General features: G+C 45.6%; 1 protein-coding gene across 1 annotated transcript in view; it reads left to right on the forward strand.

Annotated features, from left to right (window-relative positions):
* LIN28A (lin-28 homolog A) overlaps positions 1 to 18593 on the forward strand; it is a 46861-nt gene extending 28268 nt beyond the window's left edge. Inside the window, exons 3-4 of the mRNA XM_035120502.1 lie at positions 14659 to 14843; positions 18377 to 18593. Coding sequence (XP_034976393.1) covers positions 14659 to 14843; positions 18377 to 18593 — 402 coding nt within the window. The remainder of the gene's footprint in view (positions 1 to 14658; positions 14844 to 18376) is intronic.
* Positions 18594 to 19893: the final 1300 nt, after the last annotated feature.

Below are 19893 nucleotides of genomic sequence, written 5' to 3' on the forward strand. Positions count from 1 at the left end.
ATTGATTGTTCCGGGCAAAGTCTATCTTGCTCATTTGATATTAGCTGAGCATTCAAAGGCAGCAGCTCCTTTTCAGATCCCAGAGGCACCTATAATTCCAAGCTGCTACATGGCTTCCATTTTTAACCAATTTCTTACCATCTCTCTTGAGAGTGTGTAGATGGACAGCAGAAAATGACTTCTTACATAGGAGATGTGATTTTTGAAGATACAGCTTGCCAGGCAAGGGTTAAAAAGTTGCACTGTAAAAAAGGGGGAGGGCAGTGGTGCCACCAGGGCAGGACTTTGGGGCAGAGTTCAGGCCCCACAACTGCAGCAGGGCTGGCTTACCATGTTTTTAAATAAGCGATGTAACACACACAGACTGCCATCTAAACCGACTCCTGCTCTAACACAATGAAGTCCACGGTATGACTTCACACCAAACATTTAAAAGATTCCCTAAGGAATCTTAGAAACTGTAGTTTGTTAGGGGTGCTGGGAATTGCATCTCTGAGAGGGGTAATGTATAGTTTCCAGAATTCTCTGGGCGGGAGAGGGATGTGCTTTAAGCACATGGTGTGGATGTGACCTAAAATTACCCACCTGTATTTTTTTTTTAGTACAATAGAGATGGTGGAGCAATCATGTGATACCATAATGACAATGTGTGATTGACAGGTGGTTGCCCTGCCCACTAACAATATGATGCAGAGGCTGTCAGTGTTGCCTGAGAACCCTTTATATTCGTTTCTAGTAAACAGAGCCGATATATTGTAATTTTGGTGGAGCATCTGCTTTGAATGCAGAATGCGCCGGGTCCAATCCCTGGCATCTCCAGGCAGCATTGGGAAAAGACCGTAGGTCTGAAATCCTGGAGAGCGAATGCCAGCCTTTGTAGGCTTTACTGAGCTAGATGGGCCCAATGGTATGACTCATGAGCAGGCAGGGCTGTGGCTGATTCCCATGCTTGAGAAGTCTTTGAGATTGTAGGCTGTGTACAGTCATGAAGGACTTCAGCTCTGTGGTAGATACTGTGTAGTCGATACTGCGCTTGATGCACCAATGAGCCCATTCAGTTTAAGGCTGCTTCCTACGTTTTCAAGGTGAGGGTGTAAACCCCAGTCATCTTCTGTTGTCATGCCATGGGCCTCCTTGAGGAGACTTCTGTCTGGAGAACAATGACATCTCTTCTTTTGTATTAGTTTTGTCATTGGTTCGGATTGCCCTGCATATCTCAGAAAAGAGGTCGTATTATTTCTTGCCCAATCCGTGGATGGGGGCAGGAGGAGGAGGACTGTCCTTTGCCTTTAGGAAGGGGGATAGATGTATTTGTGTTTTAGGTTTTGTGTTATTTTAAAGGAGCTGGGATTTGGTTGTCTCCAATTTGGGGGGCCCAAGATTGAAGAACACCTGTTTAGCCCACTGGGTAGTCTCTCAGCCTAACCTACCTCCCAAGGTTGTTGAGAGGATTATGGTGCAGGAGAGATGAGGAGAGAAAGGAATCCTGCTTTTTGAGCTCCTTCGAGGAACAATGGGATCTCAATGTAATAATCATTCTGTTGATTGGTGGAATTCAAAACCTTTCACTTAGAAACTGATAGTTTTAAGAAAGCCGCTCCTGTTTTTTGTGAGTGCTTCTATTGCTATCTTTTGCTGATTTTAAGGCAGTAGAGCAATGAAAATATTATCTCCCACCTGCGCTCATTGTAGCACCCCGTCCTTTCCTGCTCAATGTTCAGGTTAAGTAGGGCTGTTTAGTTACAGAGACTGTCAGTCAAGAATTTGAAAAGCAGATAATATGTTCTGATGGAGCACTGCCAGTGTGGAGGAAGTTTTTCCACTCAAAGTTTTAGTCCATGCTGATCAGGTGTCCACGCTGTGTCTGACATCACAAGGAAGCCCGTAAGATTTACTAACCTGCAAAACATTTTTATCAGCCTGCTAGAGACTAGCAGGAGGGGGAAGGAGATTTTTGTTTTTGTTTTCATAGACTAGTAGCTTCTGTAGACATATTTGCAAGACTGCTCTTGCCTACTATAGAATTGGTCTTGTATCCTTAGTCCTTTGGAGAGATCCATTGCAGAGACATCTGGATTCAAGTTTCGCCTGCGCCTTGGGTAGTCTTGGACAATCCAACTTATCTAAGGAAAGCATAATTCTGTCACCTGTGTGGATGATGCAAATTAAGCACCAGATCCAATGTGGTGTTTTGGTTAGAGAATGTTGGACTAGGAGTAGGGATGGAAACCCCCAACCAGCCGTGAAGCCTTAGGCTGAAAGATAGTGATTGGCCCAACCTATCTCACAGGGTTGATAGGAGGAGGATAAAGTGGTTGTGAAAGAGGCTCATGTGTTTACACAGAACTAAATCCCACCATGTTCAGTGGGGCTTACTCGGAAATAAGTGTGCAATAGGAATATAGTATTGAGCATAATTTTTTCTGGTTCTTCAGTGCTCTGCAGATCTCTCTATCCTCTCATTAGTAATCCTGCTCGGCTCCCTGCTCCAATGTCTGGTTTCACCATTTTGAGCCTGCCATTGTAGTCTTAAGGACTAGAAACTTGGGTGTTTATAAAAAGAAGAAGAAATGAAATATGAGCTTTCAGAGTTCATTGCACTGTGACCAGATTCAAATCATGCTTTTATTTATTTATTTAACTGTATTTATGGATCTCTTCCTAGAAAACCTTTAACAATAAACACATCTGAAAACATTGATACAACAATTTTCACATATGAAAATGTTTGCAAATCCAATATAGATGCAGATTGGGATTAAAAAAACAACAACCTCAATTTGAAAGACTTGTTGAAAAAGGAAAGTTCCCCAACGGGCTTTGCTCTCTCATATGTAAGAGGGAGGAATTCCAAAGAGTAGGTGCTGTTACATGAAAGGACTGTATTCCTACACTGTATGGAATGGGCCTCCTGATGACATGGCAACTGCAGGAGGTACTTGTTGAAAGCACACAGCTTGGGGATATAAAGCAGTGCCAGTTCTTGGTTTCCTTTCAGCACTATGCATATTTTGATCTGGAAACAAATGGGTTCTTAAACATCGGTCAGCTTTACCCAACCTGGTGCCCTCCGAATGTTTTGGACTGCAACTCTCTTAGGCTGGGGCTGAAGGGAACTGTAGCCCGAAACATTTCAGAGGTCATATTAAATGAAGGCCGCCATAGGATATTTCTGTTGATACTGGTGATAGGTTTAGCTCAGGCATCCCCAAACTTCGGCCCTCCAGATGTTTTGGACTACAATTCCCATCATGCATGACCACTGGTCCTGTTAGCTAGGGATCATGGGAGTTGTATGCCAAAACATCTGGAGGGCCAAAGTTTGGGGATGCCTGGTTTAGCTGAAGGGCTGTTATTTTCCTATTGGCCTGTCAAATGGGCAGAGTCTGAAACCGACCAGAACAAACAAAGAGACTGACATCCCGCTCCTAAACACATTAGGTAGAAACAACGTCCAGGGTTTAATGCTGCTGGAAACTCAAAAAGAAAGGCGTAGCCCCTATGTACAAATGCAGGGATATCTTCCTTCCTTCCTTCCTTCCTTCCTTCCTTCCTTCCTTCCTTCCTTCCTTCCTTCCTTCCTTCCTTCCTTCCTTCCCTTGATCTCCCCAAAAGAGGCTGTGCTGGGAACTGAGGAAGAAATGCATCCTTAAACGAGATTAAGAAAATACCTCTCATTTCAACGGAGTCTAGTTAAGGACAGGAGTTGTAGTCCAATAACATCTGGGGGCTCAAGGTTGAAGAACTTGTGCTTTTTGAATAGGACTGGATGGGAGGCCATCTGGATTCATATCCTCTCCCAGCCCTGACTATTGGCCTGTCACTTGTTCACTCAGCCTTGCCTACACTACAAGATTTTTGGGAGGACCAAGACTTGAGTCACACACTCAGCTTAGAGCTGCCAAACTTAAGCAAATAGGAAACTGCCTATAACGCAGAAAGATCAGAAATCTGAGCGTAATATAAGCATTTGTATAAACTTTGGTTACTTTTTATTAGATGCTATTGTTATCAGATGTTATTTTCCCTGATTGCATTTTTTGTCGTCATAAGTTTTTAAACGGTTTTTAATGTGTTTCAAATTGTTGTAACCCACCCTGAAACCTTAGGGCAAAAAAACAATAAAGCAGAGGAGACAGTAAGTTGCCTGTGGCTTTTTGGAGGAAGGGAGAGGGAAAAGGCAATAAATGGAATGCAGTGGGGGGCAGCCAGTGTTGGTGTAGGGGTTAGCGTGTTGGACTGAGACTTGGGAAATCCAGGTTCGAGTCCCTGCTTGGCCATGAAGCTCTCTGGGGAACTTTGTGCCAGTCCCTAATTCTTAGCCTAGCCTACCTTCCAGGGTTGTTGTGAGGATAAAATGGAGAGGAGGAGGAGGAAGAGGAGGAGGATGTAAGCCACCTTGTGTTTCTTGGAGGGGGGGAAAGGTGGGATAGAAATAATAATACTGAAAACCTGTTTTACAGGTGGTATATAACTCTCAGCAAAGAGAGTAGATGAGGAATTGAAAAAAAATGTTTAAGCAAACTTTCATAAAGAAACCAGAAGCCTTCCTCTTGGGCATTTTAGATTCAGATATTCCAAATGGAAAAAAAGAAAGAATATTCTTATATGCTACAACAGCAGCAAGAATATTAATTGCCAGAAATTGGAAAGGAGAATTAATTAGTACCAACAAAACAGGAATGGCAGGATAAATTATTTGAATATCTGAACTGGCAAAAATGACAGAGACAATTAGGAGACAGCCAAACCAAAAAGGAGTGGGAAATTTATAAAGAATATTTAAAAAAGCAGTGCCCTCAAGTTAAAACCTGGGCGTGCTTTGATTAATTTTCGCAAACCACAATATGGATTATAAGTATAGTATTCAGATAACAGAAGAAATAGTGAAATGATTAAAGAAGTAGTTTATTAAACAGATAAGACAGACCCGCTTTGAGGAAGACGGAAGTCTATTGAGGAAGATAAGGAATTGGGAATCAAGAATATGGTGGCATAATTTGGTGGCATAAGTTCTTTTGTAAGAACGTATGGATTTATGGATGTATGTGTGTTTGTTTTGTTATTATTTTATCATTTTTGGTAATTTCTTGTGTGTGTTAAAAATGATATTTAAAAAAAGAAATATAATACTGAAAAGTTAAGTAAGAGAAAAAGATCCAGTTTTCAAGCAAGAAGGGTAATGTTGCATTGACAGCCAAATGGTTTCATTTGGAGTGGCTGCTCCAGTTTTGTGTAAAACTCCCGGACAGATCAGTGACTGACATGGACAGGCTGTTTGAAGTACAGAATGTCCAATCAAAGTACAGAGAGCTGGATGGTCAGCAAGACGACAACTCGCCCAGCACAATGTCAGGAGAAAAGGAATTGAATGGTGTTTGTTGATGGGTAAACTTTGGGAGGAATAAAGGGTTTCCAGCAGAAAAAGGAAGAAACTGGAGACCTGCTGTTTATTTCCCCACTCTGGAACAGAGGGAGGAGCATCAGAATAACCTCCTATTGGTGTTTATGGATTGCTGATATTTTATGAGAATTATTAGGGATTGCTTATCCATACCAAGCAATAAGTGTATTTATTTTGGTTTGGGGTGGGGGAGTGAGTCAATGGGAAACATGATAGAAATGTATTAACATATGCCTTGTGTGGAGAAAAAAACAACTTCTCTCCCCCTCTTGTCATGCCGGAACCCAGGGCCATGCAATGAAGTTGAACATTGGAAGAAGATTATCCACACAGCACATAGAATCACAAGTGGAAAGAGGTGCTGTTGCCACTCGGGACCTGCTTCCGAGCAGTGTTAGAAACACAGCTATATAAGCTAGGTGCCAAAAGGCACCTTAAACAAATGGTTGCCACAACGGAATAAGGTACCATTTGTCAGGGGTTTGGACTAGATGCCCCTTGGAGGGTCCTTTCCAACACTACAATTCTATGATCTCAACTACGTTGCTTGATGGTAGCTTGGTCTTAGAACAATTCGCTTGTCCCAGTGTGCAAGGAGAAACACACACAGTGGAAAGTGGACTGAGGCAGAGATTTTTAAACTGTGGTCGCCAACCTGGTGCCTAGAGATCTCCACATAGTCGAAATTGGACCCATGCCAGTAGCAAAATGTGCCTGGTGCCTGGCTAGTTTTGAACACTGCTTCTGAGCTAACCATAGGCTCCTGGTTGGCTACTGTGATAAAATGATTCTGGACTCAATGGGCCTTTGGCCTGATCTAGCAGGGCATTTCTTATATTCTTAGAAGCTGTTGTGGGCAGAGTGCATCCTTATCTATGTTTGTGTCTATATGTTGAAATCAGAATGGTGTGCCCATATTCATTCATTCTTGCCTCTTAAAAAAAATGTGTTTCGGAAAAAGTGGCATATAGAGGTCTCAAAATGCAAAAGATAAGGGCAGGTTGCATTGCAGAAATATAAAGCAGAACGTTAACTGCTTCCTTTTTCTCAGCAAACAGAAAATGCCACTGTTAGGTTAGGAAGAGTAGTGATCATTAGGTGCCGGGTATATTTTTCTAACTCTGGCCTTGATCCAGTATTTTACTTGTGTGTAATATCCAGGGGCCCTGGGTGGAACATAGGAACACGGGAAGCTGCCTTATACTGAATCAGTGCCTTGGTCCACCTGGCTCAGTGTTATCTACACTGACTGGCAGTGGCTCTCCAGGATTTCAGAAAGGAGTCTTTTTTTGCATGCCTACCTGAATATATTGGGGATTGAACCCGGGACTGTTTGCATGCAAACAGATGCTGCACCACTGAGCATCAGCATGTATGCATAGCACATCCAGATTTGACCATCATCCAGCTGTTGGTGGAAGCCTGCTTCCGTCTCCAGACCTCCATTACAGACCTCGTTGCATTTAAGAATCAAAACCAGGCTTTAAATACCACTATAGGCAGCCACAATTATACCATGGTAGCTGCAGAACCCCAATTATATACACATTTTGCACCACCATGGCAAAAATAGGCAGTCGTTCGTTCGCCAGCTTTAAAAGATGATACTTCCATGGATGGAGACAGACTCAGGTTTTCACACAGCCAAGTTTCCCCTCCTCCAAAGACACTGGAACTTCTGGAATTTGGCCATCCCTGTGGACCAGGGCAGCTCTTTGTTCCCTTTGCCCAGTTCTGGTGGTTAAAAGCTGAATCCCTTCTTTTTGCCGCCTTTGCGACCAGAATCTCTGCTTCTCCCACTTGTGCTCTTGTCTCTGTCTCTCTCCCTCTAACAGCTCCTGTTTCTTTTTTTCTTAAGTCCTTTTTTGGGGGAAGAAGGGGGGGAGGGGTGGTGGAAGAGTTTTGGGAGAAGGCCTGGGAATGTTCCTGCTTTGTGTGTGGTGTGTGGTGATGGGGCTTGGGCCTCTTCCTTTCAGATGCAAGGGGGCTATTTGACTAATTCAATGGGCTTCAGTTTGATTACCTATCTGATAACAGAGGAATTTGAACAATGTGTGTGTTTTGTGAAGGAGGGGGGAGGGCTTGGGGTGCTCTGAAGACCACCAGCTTCTTTTGCAGGTCACTTCAAAAGACCCAGGGCCAAAGGGAGGGGGGGGTGGACAGCCTTCCTTGCAATTTTCTCCCTCCTCTTCCCCAGGGGAGAGAAGATTGCTTTTTTTGTTGGTGTTGGTGTTGGTTGGCCAATCTCTCAAGCACTCCTCAAAATAAACAGCAGTATTTCACATTTCACTCAGCGCTCACGGAGAGGCAACTGCTTCCAGCACAGAGGGTCAGCTGCCCATATTTGCAAGGAGACACTGATCTAACTTGTCCCCTGGTGCAAATTGGTGCATCTCTTTGACCACTGGGGAGATGGACTTTTAAAAATGTGGCTCATGCATGCACCCACACGCACCTACCCACCTGAGTCCTTGAGGTTTCAGTATCTCTGTAAACATCAGATCACTGAGTTTGAGGTGTGTATATGTGGATGTATCTTTGTTTTATTGCTATAGTTTTCTGAACTGTGTTCCCGGGAGCCCTTGGAAGGGTGACCCTGGGTTCCTCAAGAAGGTCAGCAATGGCAGACAAGACAGCTTGCCCTCCTCTAGTCCTGACTACCCCCCTACTATGTGCAGCTCTAAGAGTGCTGCTCAGCTCAGCCAGGGCAACAGGTGAGGCTCCACAGCCTTGGCTAGTGTAGCGCATTACAGGAACTGAGGGTGCCACCCTGGAAAGTGGGCAAGATTGTTATTTTCAGACCCTTTTGCTTTTAGGAACATAAGAAACTGCCTTACTTTGAACCTCTCTGAATTAACTTGCCCAATGTGGCTCTTTGCCTTTCTGAGAAAAGAATGAGACCACACCACAGGGAATGCAGGAAGCTTCCCTGTACTGCTTTGTATATGACTGTTCAGGGCTTCAGATGGGCCTCTTTCCAACCATAACTGGAAACGCCAGGAATTTAAGCAAGGGTCCTCTGCGCGAAAAGCAAATGCTTTACTCCTGAGCTATAGTGCTTGCTTGCTGTTGGCAGCCCTGGAAATCCTTGTATTGAGGGACATAATATAATTATTTAAGAAGAAGATGAACGTGGCTTCTAGCAAGTCTGGCTCCAGAATGTGGCAAAGTTGGGCATTTGTCAGGACCCCAATGCAGCAAAAGGCCCACTGCCCAGCACAGAGTGTCCAAGACAAAATACAGCCTAATTCTTAGTTTGCATGTCCTGCCTCTCCCAGGTTGGAGCCCTGCACCAAAGTTGCCCTCCAAATCCCAAGGCCAGTGCCCATTTCTACTACTCCTGGGACCAGGAGATCTTAAGGGTTGCTTTCTTTCAAATGAGCCTGCCCACTTGCATAGGTCACAGTCTTAGTTCCCTGTTCCCTTGCCTTCTGATGAAGCAGGTGGGTACTCTGGACGGTGTCTTATTGGCCGCAGCCCCCGGGCTTTGGAGCTCCCCTGACTGGGGGTTCCTTTGCCCTCTTCACTCTTTGCCTTCTGGTGCCATATGAAAATGTTTGTTTGTTCCTGAAGGATGATGGTGATGATTTAGTGTAGGGTGTCTTATGGAAAATTTATGCAGTTGGAAAACCAGCTTTTGAAAACCTTGCACAAGAGCAGCCTTGTTTTCTTTGTAATGTTCATGGGCAGCATCTCAATAAGGGGAGGGGGGAGGCAGCATTTCAGGAAATGCTGGTGTAAACTTTTGGAAACTCCCGCTGTTTCTGATGTTCCACCCATGAGCTGCCAAAACAATTGACACCTACTCACACATGGCAGAGGTATCAGTGGGCTTGGGGGAAATCCCAAAAGGGCAGGACATTCTCAGAACAGTCCATTGAGGACTGGACATACCCAATGGGCACATAATTCTGACTAATGTTGGGAACAATATGAGGGGTGGGGGATGGAGTGGCTGGAATCCAGAATGGAACATACCATGTTTCTCAAGAAGACACACTATGGCTTATTTTCAGGGGGTGTCTTATTTTTATTACGCCTCTTCCTTGGTGCCCTCCAGAACTGCGCCTATCACTATGTCTTATTTTCGGGGTATGACTTATATTGCGCAAATGCTTAGAAATCCTGCTATGGCTTATTTTATGGGTATGTCTTATTTTCGGGAAAACAGGGATTAGCCCTTCTATATCAGGCCAATGGTCCATCTAGCCCAGCATCCTGTTCTCATAGTGGCCAGCTAGATGACTATAGGAAACCCACAAGCAAGATCTGTGTGCAAGATCCTCTCTCCTGCAGTTTCCAGCAATCTGTATTCAGCTTACAACCCTGGAGGCAGAACCTAGCCATCAGGGTTAGTAGCCATTGATGAAGAAGAAAAGTTTGGACTTTATATCCCGCCTTTCACTCCCTTTAAGGCAGGCATAGGCAACCTTGGCTCTCCAGATGTTTTGGAACTACAACTCCCATGATCCCTAACTAACAGGGCCAGTGGTCAGGGATCATGGGAGTTATAGTTCCAAAACATCTGGAGAGCCAAGGTTGCCTATGCCTGCTTTAAGGGGTCTCAAAGCAGCTAACAATCTCCTTTCCCTTCCTCCCCCACAACAAACACTCTGTGAGGTGAGTGAGGCTGAGAGACTTCAGAGAAGTGTGACTAGCCCAAGGTCACCCAGCTCTGGCATGTGGAGGAGCGGGGAAGCTAACCTGGTTCGCCAGATTATGAGTCCACCGCTCTTAACCACTAGACCACACTGGCTCCCATTGATGGCCTTCTCCATGAATTTGTCTAATCCTATTTTAAAGCCATCCAAGTTTGTGGCCATCACTGACTTTAGAAGCACTAAAGTGGCCGCCAGGGGTACAGTCCATGCTGTAACGTTTTGCTGCAGCTCCCAGTCATTATAGGCATTCCCAGAGTACCAGATAAGGCTAAAGAGTGGGGGAGTTTTATTTATTTGAAGTACCTGTTTGAAAGCTTACAATTCAGTAGACCCATCTGTTCTCAAAACGGGCACATCTGGCATCTGGGATTAATCTGTCCTTCAGGATATGGCTATGATTCACATTTCCAGGTGGGAGATGCTTCTCTTATGGTTCGACCCCATATGGCTCCATGCTTATGTGTAAATGGTGCAACTCTATTGAGATGGGGGAGAGTTTTCAGCATCCTCCCTCCCAGCTGCATGAGAAGACACCACTGTGAAGCATCTGTGGCCAGGGGTGAAATTGGATTTGAAAATCATTTGATCGAACCTCATACATTGACATCAAAGGAAAGCTTGTAGAAGCCCCAGCACTTTGAATCCATGCCAACAATAGATTGATATGCCAATCTGCAGCAAGGATTATATGCTTGCGTTGCCTCAAAATGTCAAAGATATGCCCCATTTGTGATTAGAATTGAACGCCGATAAGGGGTAAAGGTTTTGTTCTATCAATCTTAATAGACTGATTACTGGGAGCGCTAAGGCAAGCTATCCGATGAAAGACCAACAAAAAAACAGTGCTTGTTACAGGTAGGTAGCCATGTTGGTCTGATGTAGTCGAAACAAAAAAATAAAAAAAAACATTCCTTCCAATAGCACCTTAGAGACCAACTAAGTTTGTCATAGATATGCATGCACACGAAAGCTCATACCTATGACAAACTTAGTTGGTCTCTAAGGTGCTACTGGAAGGAATGTTTTTTATTTTTTGTTTCAAAAATAATAATGTATGACTGGGTTGGCCCTGTTTTTGCAATGACAGAGCAGGTAATAATGCAAAGGGTGTAAGGGGCCAGGCTAGAGGGCTCAGAAGCAGATATGGGACTCTGGCTGCTGTCAAACATAGAATCATAGAGTTGGAAGAGACCACAAGGGCCATCCAGTCCAACCCCCTGCCAAGCAGGAAACACCATCAAAGCATTCCTGACATATGCCTGTCAAGCCTCTGCTTAAAGACCTCCAAAGAAGGAGACTCCACCACACTCCTTGGTAGCAAATGCCACTGCCGAACAGCTCTTACTGTCAGGAAGTTCTTCCTAATGTTTAGGTGGAATCTTCTTTCTTGTAGTTTGAATCCATTGCTCCATGTCCGCTTCTCTGGAACAGCAGAAAACAACCTTTCTCCCTCCTCTATATGACATCCTTTTATATATTTGAACATGGCTATCATATCGCCCCTTAACCTTCCCTTCTCTTCAGGCTAAACATACCCGGCTCCCTAAGTCGTTCCTCATAAGGCATTGTTTCCAGGCCTTTGACCATTTTGGTTGCCCTCCTCTGGACACGTTCCACCTTGTCAATATCCTTCTTGAACTGTGGTGCCCAGAACTGGACACAGTATTCCAGGTGAGGTCTGACCAGAGCGGAATACAGTGGTACTATTACTTCCCTTGATCTAGATGCTATACTCCTATTGATGCAGCCCAAACAGCTGCAAAGGAGAGAGGTGAAAGGATGGGTTGGGGAAGGGAGTGCTGCCACGTGACACCACAACCCTCTCCCAGGTGCGTGCTTCCGGTGCCAAGGGGGAAATTGCTGGGGGAGGGGTTGTAGAGGGAAACTGCTGAATGGGGAAAAGCTGCATGCTTCTTCCTTCCCAGGTCTGGTTGAAAAGTACCAGGAGTCTGACTTGTTTGCTCAGTCAACAGAGAAGCACATTCTGCTTTTTGATGTTTAGCCTGCTGACTTTTGGAGAACCTAAACTGAAAACGGTGTTTAAGGCTGTTTAGGCACCATACATTTAAAGCACCCTAAAAGAATCCTGGGAGCTGCCCTTTACCCCCACACAGTGCTACAGTTCCCAGCACTCTTCAAAAACTACAGCTCCCAGAATTCTTGCAGGGTGGTGTGTGCTTTAAATGTATGGTGTGTACAGAGCCCAAGTCTCTGGTGCGGTGGCCTGAGCTCTACTAGGGATGGGGCAAGTGGCATAACCAAACCTACGGGTGCTCACAGGAATTTTCTTGGGGGGGGGGAGGCAAGGAAAAACACTGAAAGCAGAGGAGCAGGCTAGTTCCTCAGAAATATATATGAAAAGAATAGTGCCTGTATATTTTGCCACCTATCTCAGGTTCCACAAATCCTAGAGCGTTACTCTGTAAAAAACAACAGTTAAAGCAGGCAATTCTGGGTTATGGTTTGCCTGGGGTGATGGGTGCTTGTCCCCTTGCCCCTACCTCTGGACACCCATGCTCAGGTCTATGTGGTGAGGCCATGCCAAAGGTGAGATTTGAATGTACCTCTTTGAACTATCACAAGGTGCCCACAGTTTTCATTCTATTTGGATAGTTTGCCCAGTTGCTTCTGTGGGTGCAATGATTGCAAATCAGGGAAGGGGGATCTTTTTCAGTCGGGGGGGGGGCTGCATTCCCTTCTGGGCAACCTCTGGGGGCCACATTCCAGGGGTGGGTGGGGCCAGAGACAAAAGAGGGAAGAGCAATGGATTTAAACTTTACCTATGTATGGAAGGTGTGTTTCTGCACTCCCTCTCTCCCCTCCATCCAGCGAAGTAGTAGGCATTATTAGAGTTCAAGCACACCTTCCAGTCAGACAAGGGGCTGGGCTGATGGGAGTTATAGTGCAAAACATCTGGAAGGCACCCGGTTAGCAAAAGGATGTGTTAAAACAACTGCACTTCCTATGTATGTTTAGTGCAAAGTAAGCCCAACTGTGTCCAGTGTTTAGGATTGCAAATTAAATGTGACTTCTTTATCACAGCTTCATTCTTGGAATAATTTCATCAGCCTGCATCTTACTTTGTTTTACTTTTAATACACTTGCATTTTATTTAATTAGCAAACAAACAAAGTTTCTATGCATTTAGAATTGCCGAGGGGCCAATGCTTGTTGGTAGCAGAGAGGATACGGAAGAAGATAATTAAATACTCTCTGCTTTGGGGAGAGAGAGGCAACACTGACTGTGAGACAGCCAATCAACACAATGGCTCTGCACCATTTTTAAATATGGGCTTTCCCTGCAACACGGCCAGAGGGAAGTTAAGTGCAGTCACATGATCTAGGATACTGAGCAACTCATGAATGGTGGGCATGTTCCATTCATTTTTTTTTTAAAAAAAAACAACCTTCTGTTCTAAGGAACTGTTGTGTACAGCAGATGGCCTGCCTGACTAAGGATGGATAGTGGGAACTACTTCAGCAAGTCTTGGAAATGGTTAACACAGGATAGGCGGAAATATACGGTATTATTTTCACTTTTCCCAAAACAGATCTAAAATGACCATAGGGCTCCTTTTAATCCTGAGGTGGCACTTTACACCATAATTTACTACACACTGTATTTTAGCTCTGTTGCTGTTGTTGATTATGATAGCAATAGGGAGTTTGAACTAATAAGTCCCCAGTGCTAATCTAATTTTAACCACAACCTCACTTGCTATCTCTCACCCTCATTCTTTCCATATTTTGTATGGGGAGCATGTTAGAATACCCCTATTCCCCTCACAGAACTATAGTTCTCAGAGCATAGCTGCCAAGTTTTCCCTTTTCTCACGAGGAAGCCTATTCAGCATAAGGGAATTTCCCTTACTAGCAGAGTCTTATTTCAGCAACAGTGGAAAAGTCTTCTCCTTGTGAAAAACCTAGGAAGTTCCACGGTTATGTCACCTTAGATAAAATGGTTGTGGAACTCAGGATTTAAACAACAAATGTTTTTCTATCAAAGGCAAAAAGGAGGAGGTGTTATATCACAATGGTAAACTGAGCACTCCAGGGGCACACACGTACACAACCATCAATCCATTTTTATTGCTGAGAAATGAATCGGGGCAAGCGTTAGAGGATGACCCTTAGAGACCTGATCGGGGCACTCTGCAGATGTTACAAGCACAGTGGTTCAATGGAGTCTTTCAATGTAGCTGATTGAGTTTTAATTAGTTGAAATCTCTGTGCGTGCGTGTGTGTGTTCTCCGGCACATGCTTTCTATTTCTTATTGTCCTGGGTTCTTCTGCAAATGTGCTATAAACCAGAAGCTTGAGTTAGGCCTGTCTGAGTTCTAGAAGAGCAACCATGTTAATATGTTGCAAGCAAAACCAGAATGTCTCGCAGCAATTCTATATCCAATTTCCTGACACAAAGCCCATAATAATAATAATAATAATAATAATAATAATAATAATAATATGCAGGAAAATGGTGGTCCAGCTGCTGTTCCAACTGTTAAAGAATGGTTTGATAAAGTATGGGGTTATGCATTGATGGAAACAAAATCACAGACAGGATAATTTTCTGTTTTCCCCCCCGGCCTCCAGAGCAAGCTCCACATGGAAGGCTTTCGTAGCCTGAAGGAAGGAGAGGCAGTCGAATTCACCTTCAAGAAGTCCTGCAAGGGTTTGGAGTCCATCCGAGTCACGGGTCCAGGGGGAGTGTTCTGCATCGGCAGTGAGAGGAGGCCAAAGGGGAAAAACCTCCAGAAGCGCAGGCCGAAAGGAGATAGGTAAGGCTTGGCGCAAGCAAGGAAACAAGGAGCTGCTGTGCTTATGAGGCCTTGGGTGTTCTGCATGCCAGAGGTCTGGTTGCCTGTGTCAGTCATAGATTGGTCTCCTGGATCTTTTGGCAGGGAAGAGGTTATTTCCAGATTTAAACCAATTCCCTGAGCAGGCCCGGCTCTAGGTATAGTCCCGGTGGCGCGGGGCACTGGGCCGGCAGGGGGGACGCTGCACGGCGAAGCCCTGCGATCTCAGTGCCAGGGCTCCCAACCTGCTCGAGACGGCCCTGTCCCTGAGTTGGTTTAACAGTCAACCCCGCTTCCCAGGGAACTCTGTGGGGAAGCATTCTCCTAATAACTCTCAGCACCTTTAACCAACTAGTTCCCAGGATGCTTTGGGAGAAGACACAGTGGTATAACAGTTCTGGAAGTCCGTTCTTAAACCAAAGTGTTCTTAAGCCAAGGCATGCTTTCCCATAGCAGCGGGGGACTCAATTTACAAATGGAACACGCTCAACAGGAAGCAGAACATGTTCTGCTTCCAAGGCAAAGTTCACAAACCAAAACACCTTCCCGGTTTGCAGCGTTCTTAATCCAAGTTGTTCATAAACTAAGCTGCTCTTAAACCAAGGTACCACTGTATTACTAACGATTCAAAAAGTCCCAATGTTCAATTCATCTTTCAGGATCAGCAACCAATTGTTTCTTGCATCAGAGGAACTCTCCAGAGAAAAACAATTCCCTTCCATTCTTCGAGCAGTGGCACAAAGGGAAGTGGGCATAAGAAGAGAAAGAGAAATCCCAAGTCAGGCTGTTTGGGGTTTCTCCCCAGCAAGGCCTAAACTTCCCAGTCCTGCAGAGGCCTGGTTTCCATATCAGCCACTACCATGAGGCAAAAAAGACATCTATTTTGCTTCCTCCCCCAAACACACTTTTGGGAGGGTGGGTCTCGCGATTGTCCTTGGTCTCCTTGGTTGAGACCCCAGGGCAGACTTTGTGAGCCTCTCGGCATGCTGGGTTTTTCACTCCCCTCCCCCCCCCAAAAATTCAGTGTCCTGGGCTATAGATCTATTAAATCTGTTTAATAGATCTGTAGGCTGAGGCATTACATTTATGGCAAATTTAATTGGTGGTTGTCCACTGCAGGTGGGAGCCAAGCTTTGCTCCCATTCAAAAGTTGCAGTGCCGACTGTCCGCTGCTAAAAATCAGTGCCCAGAGGCCCAATAGGGAGAGTGGCAAGAGGCAATGTGGCTTGCAGGACCTTCAGCTGCTGTCCAACCTGGCTGCCTGCCTGCTGTCACTACAATTAAAGGGCCATTTCCCCACAGTACTGTAGCAGGCATGCTACCTTGAATGCTACCTTGCTAGAGTTTGTTACTTTAAGGCCAGAGCCCAAGCAACTCAAAAGAGCTTGAGTGGCTTTCGGATTGGGCAGCAGCCTTTACATTGTGCTAGGGGCTTTTCCCTCACCCTTTTAAATGAATCGCAGATGCAAATTTCCCAGGAAAGGGCAAAAAACTCAAAAGTGAAAGGTCAGAGGTCAGAAGCACCCGGGGCTGAATAGCACGGGCTGGTGCTCCTGTTCTGCGAACGTGTGTTTGCAGGATGGAGCTGTGATCGGTCTCATTTCCCCATAGACCCCCCCTCCCCTTTGCACAGCGAGATCAGAAAAAGAAAAGAGTCTACAACTCCCACCATCCCTGACCATGGGCTATGCTGAATGGGGCTGATTGGAGTCGTGATCCAGAACACCTGAAGGGGCAGCAGGTTGGGGAAGGCTGAGTTCAGCCATTTGTCTGCTTTGTGCAGTATTGACTGCTTTTGAATGTCACAGCTTAACATCTTGCAGCCCGGGATTCTTTTAAATGCACATGGCAGGGAAATATGCTTGGGTGGATGCCTCCTCATGAGGAATGTGTTTGGAGATGAAGGTGAACTTTGTTGGCACCCGTGTTTCTCAAGAGGCAATGGAGTGCGCCTCCAGGGGTGAAGTCAAAGCGCTGCATTAGCAGCACCCAAGTGATCGCCCTGGGCACAAGGAGGTCCTGGGCTGCCCAGACAACAAGACCCCCCCCCCAACTTGGCCTTCCTGAAAAGGTCCAAAGGAAGACAGAGCAATACGTTTGGCACCAGCTTGGTTGCAGGAGTTGCAAGAAGGAACTGGACAAGGCACCATCCAACCGTCTTAGGGACTCCACTCTGGATTCATCACTGTATCAATCTTGCCTTCCACAGCAGATGTTAAGTACAGTAGCTGGCAACAGTGTGATAGCAGAGCAGGGTTGCCCCCTAGTGGTGTTCATGTGTACTTTCCACTCATGATACACATGGTAAAGGTAAAGGGACCCCTAGGTCCAGTCATGACCAACTCTGGGGTTGTGGTGCTCATCTCGTGTTATTGGCCGAGGGAGCCGGCGTATAGCTTCCAGGTCATGTGGCCAGCATGACAAAGCCGCTTCTGGCGAACCAGAGCAGCACACGGAAATGCCGTTTACCTTCCCGCTGTAGCGGTACCTATTTATCTACTTACATTTTGACGTGTTTTCGAACGGCTAGGTTGGCAGGAGCTGGGACTGAGCAACGGGAGTTCACCCCGTCGCAGGGATTCAAACCACTGACCTTCTGATCAGCAAGCCCTAGGCTCTGTGGTTTAACCCACAGCGCCACCTGCGTCCCATACACGGGGGATACACATGGTGTGTGTCCTTAATTCTTATATGCTTAAATTGGAGAGAATTGTACTGGATAGCTCAGTTGGTTAGAGCATGGTGCTGATAACGCCAAGGTCACAGGTTCTATCCCTGTATGGGACAGCTTTGGGCTAGAATTCAGGCATGTCAAACCTGCGGCCCTCCAGATGTTTTGGCCTACAACTCCCATGATCCCTAGCTAGCAGGACCAGTTGTTGGGGAAGATGGGAATTGTAGTCCAAAACATCTGGAGGGCCGCAGGTTTGACATGCCTGGGCTAGATGGTCCTTAGGTTCCCTTCTAACTCTGCAATTACAGTGGTACCTTTGTTCTCTAGCTTAATCCACTCCGGGAGTCCATTTGACTCCTGAAACTGTTCGAAAACCAAGGTGTGGCTTCCGATTGGCTGCAGGAGCTTCCTGCACTCAAGTGGAAGCTGCAGAAGCTGTGTCGGACATTCAGCGTCCAAAAACTGTTTGCAAACCGGAACACTTACTTTCGGGTTTGTGGCATTCGGGAGCCGATTTGTTCGACAACTAAGTTGTTCAGGAACCAAGATACCACTGTATATTTATTCTTGTGCAGTTGCATCTGATGGCATATTCTGCTTCCTGGTTGGGTTCATTAAAGGATTTGAAATTATTAATTCTTTTACATTGTGGTTGTTTTTACTCTTGAGTATCCTGGACCCAGAGCACTTAGAACTTGTAAGTAAATTAATGTTGGTTTTGTGGTTTAAAGGTGATGTCTTAAAAAGAAAGAGAAGGCCAAAGGCTTCTTGCGATCTTTAACAAATTGCACTTAGGAACCTCTCCTGCACCTCATCTCCCCATCTCTTTTCTCTCTCCCAGATGCTACAACTGTGGCGGCCTGGATCACCACGCCAAAGAATGCAAGCTCCCGCCACAACCAAAGAAATGCCACTTTTGCCAAAGCATTGCTCACATGGTGGCCAACTGCCCCGTCAAAACGCAACAGTCTCCCAGTTCTCAGGGAAAGCCCGCCTACCTCCGGGAGGAGGAGGAGGACATGCACAGCTCACCCCTTGTTCCTGAAACCAGGGAATGATGTTGGGAAATCAGTAGGGAATATACTGGATCAACAGGCTTCAGGGCATCGAGTCGGCCAAAAAAGAGTGGGGGGGTGGGGGAACAGTGAATAGCCTCTGCCTCCAGGCTTAGGGAAGGCAGGCACCTAGCAAGAGAACAGCAGCTCGGAAAACGTGTAAGACTTCAGCAAAGTGAAAGCTCAGAGAGCCTGAATGTTGGCGCAGCCTCCTCCCTTTGTTTCAGCATGAGTTCTGCAAATCCTGTCCCCAGTTGTTCAGTTCTGGGAAATGGGGAAACGGCTGCTCCTTTCTCACTTTTGCTTTCTCCAGCAGTCCAAATTATATTTTGAGGGGTTTTTTGTTTGTTTTTTAAAGCTGCGAAATCTGGTTCAGGGGTGGGTTGATTTTTGATTTTTGCACAGGTTAAAGTTGTCAGGAATAAATAGCTGCCTCCAGTTCTCATGTGGTTGCATGCTTTGGGGAGTGGACCAGGCAGAAAAAGCGGCTGTTACATTCTACTTAAGAAAGAACTTTAGGGCACAGGTAAGGATCCTGCGACCCTTGGGATGTAAATGGACCACAACTCCCATCATCCCTAACTGCTGGCCATGCTAGCTGGGGTTGATGGGAGCTGGATTCTAGCAACATCTGAAGGGTTGCGGGTTCCCCACTATTGAATTAAGGGTTTATTCAGGACCCTGTTCTAAATAATGCATCTAAATTTCCTACATTTGGGGACCACAGACAGATACAATATTGTGGCCTCTGTTTTTTGCCCAGGTGTGGTTCACCCCCAAAGTTTCTTACTGCCCATATGTATGTGGGGACTCATCTTGGCCAAGTGGAAAGATTTAGGCCTCAGGTTTTCGATGAAATGTAGGCCCGCTTGCAGATATGTAAAAGGAACATTTTAAACAATGCATGTACTGGGGTGGGCAGAAATTACTTCCACAAGCCAAAGGCCTACCCTAACTGTCAAACCAGGCCTGAGACCTACACTTGGCCGTATGGCTTGTTTTTCTTTGTTTTCTATGGGTTGCTTTGCATCAGGTGTGGGAAGCTTGCTCCTGAACCACAACTCCCATCAGCCCCAGCAAACATGACCAATAGCCAAGAATGATGGGGGTTGTAGTTCAGCAACATCTGACAGGCCAGAGGTTCCACATACCTGCTTCATATTACTTGGGTAGAATGTAACACATAACACAAACACAGGACACTGACTTTCTATTGTTTGTAGTATTTTTAAATTTACACTTTCTGATTCCAAAAAGCCTGACAGGGAATTTAGCGCAGGATCTACCGTGCTAATTTCAAGCA

This window comes from Zootoca vivipara, chromosome 6 (genome assembly GCF_963506605.1).
Source record: "Zootoca vivipara chromosome 6, rZooViv1.1, whole genome shotgun sequence".
NCBI lineage: Eukaryota > Metazoa > Chordata > Lepidosauria > Squamata > Lacertidae > Zootoca > Zootoca vivipara.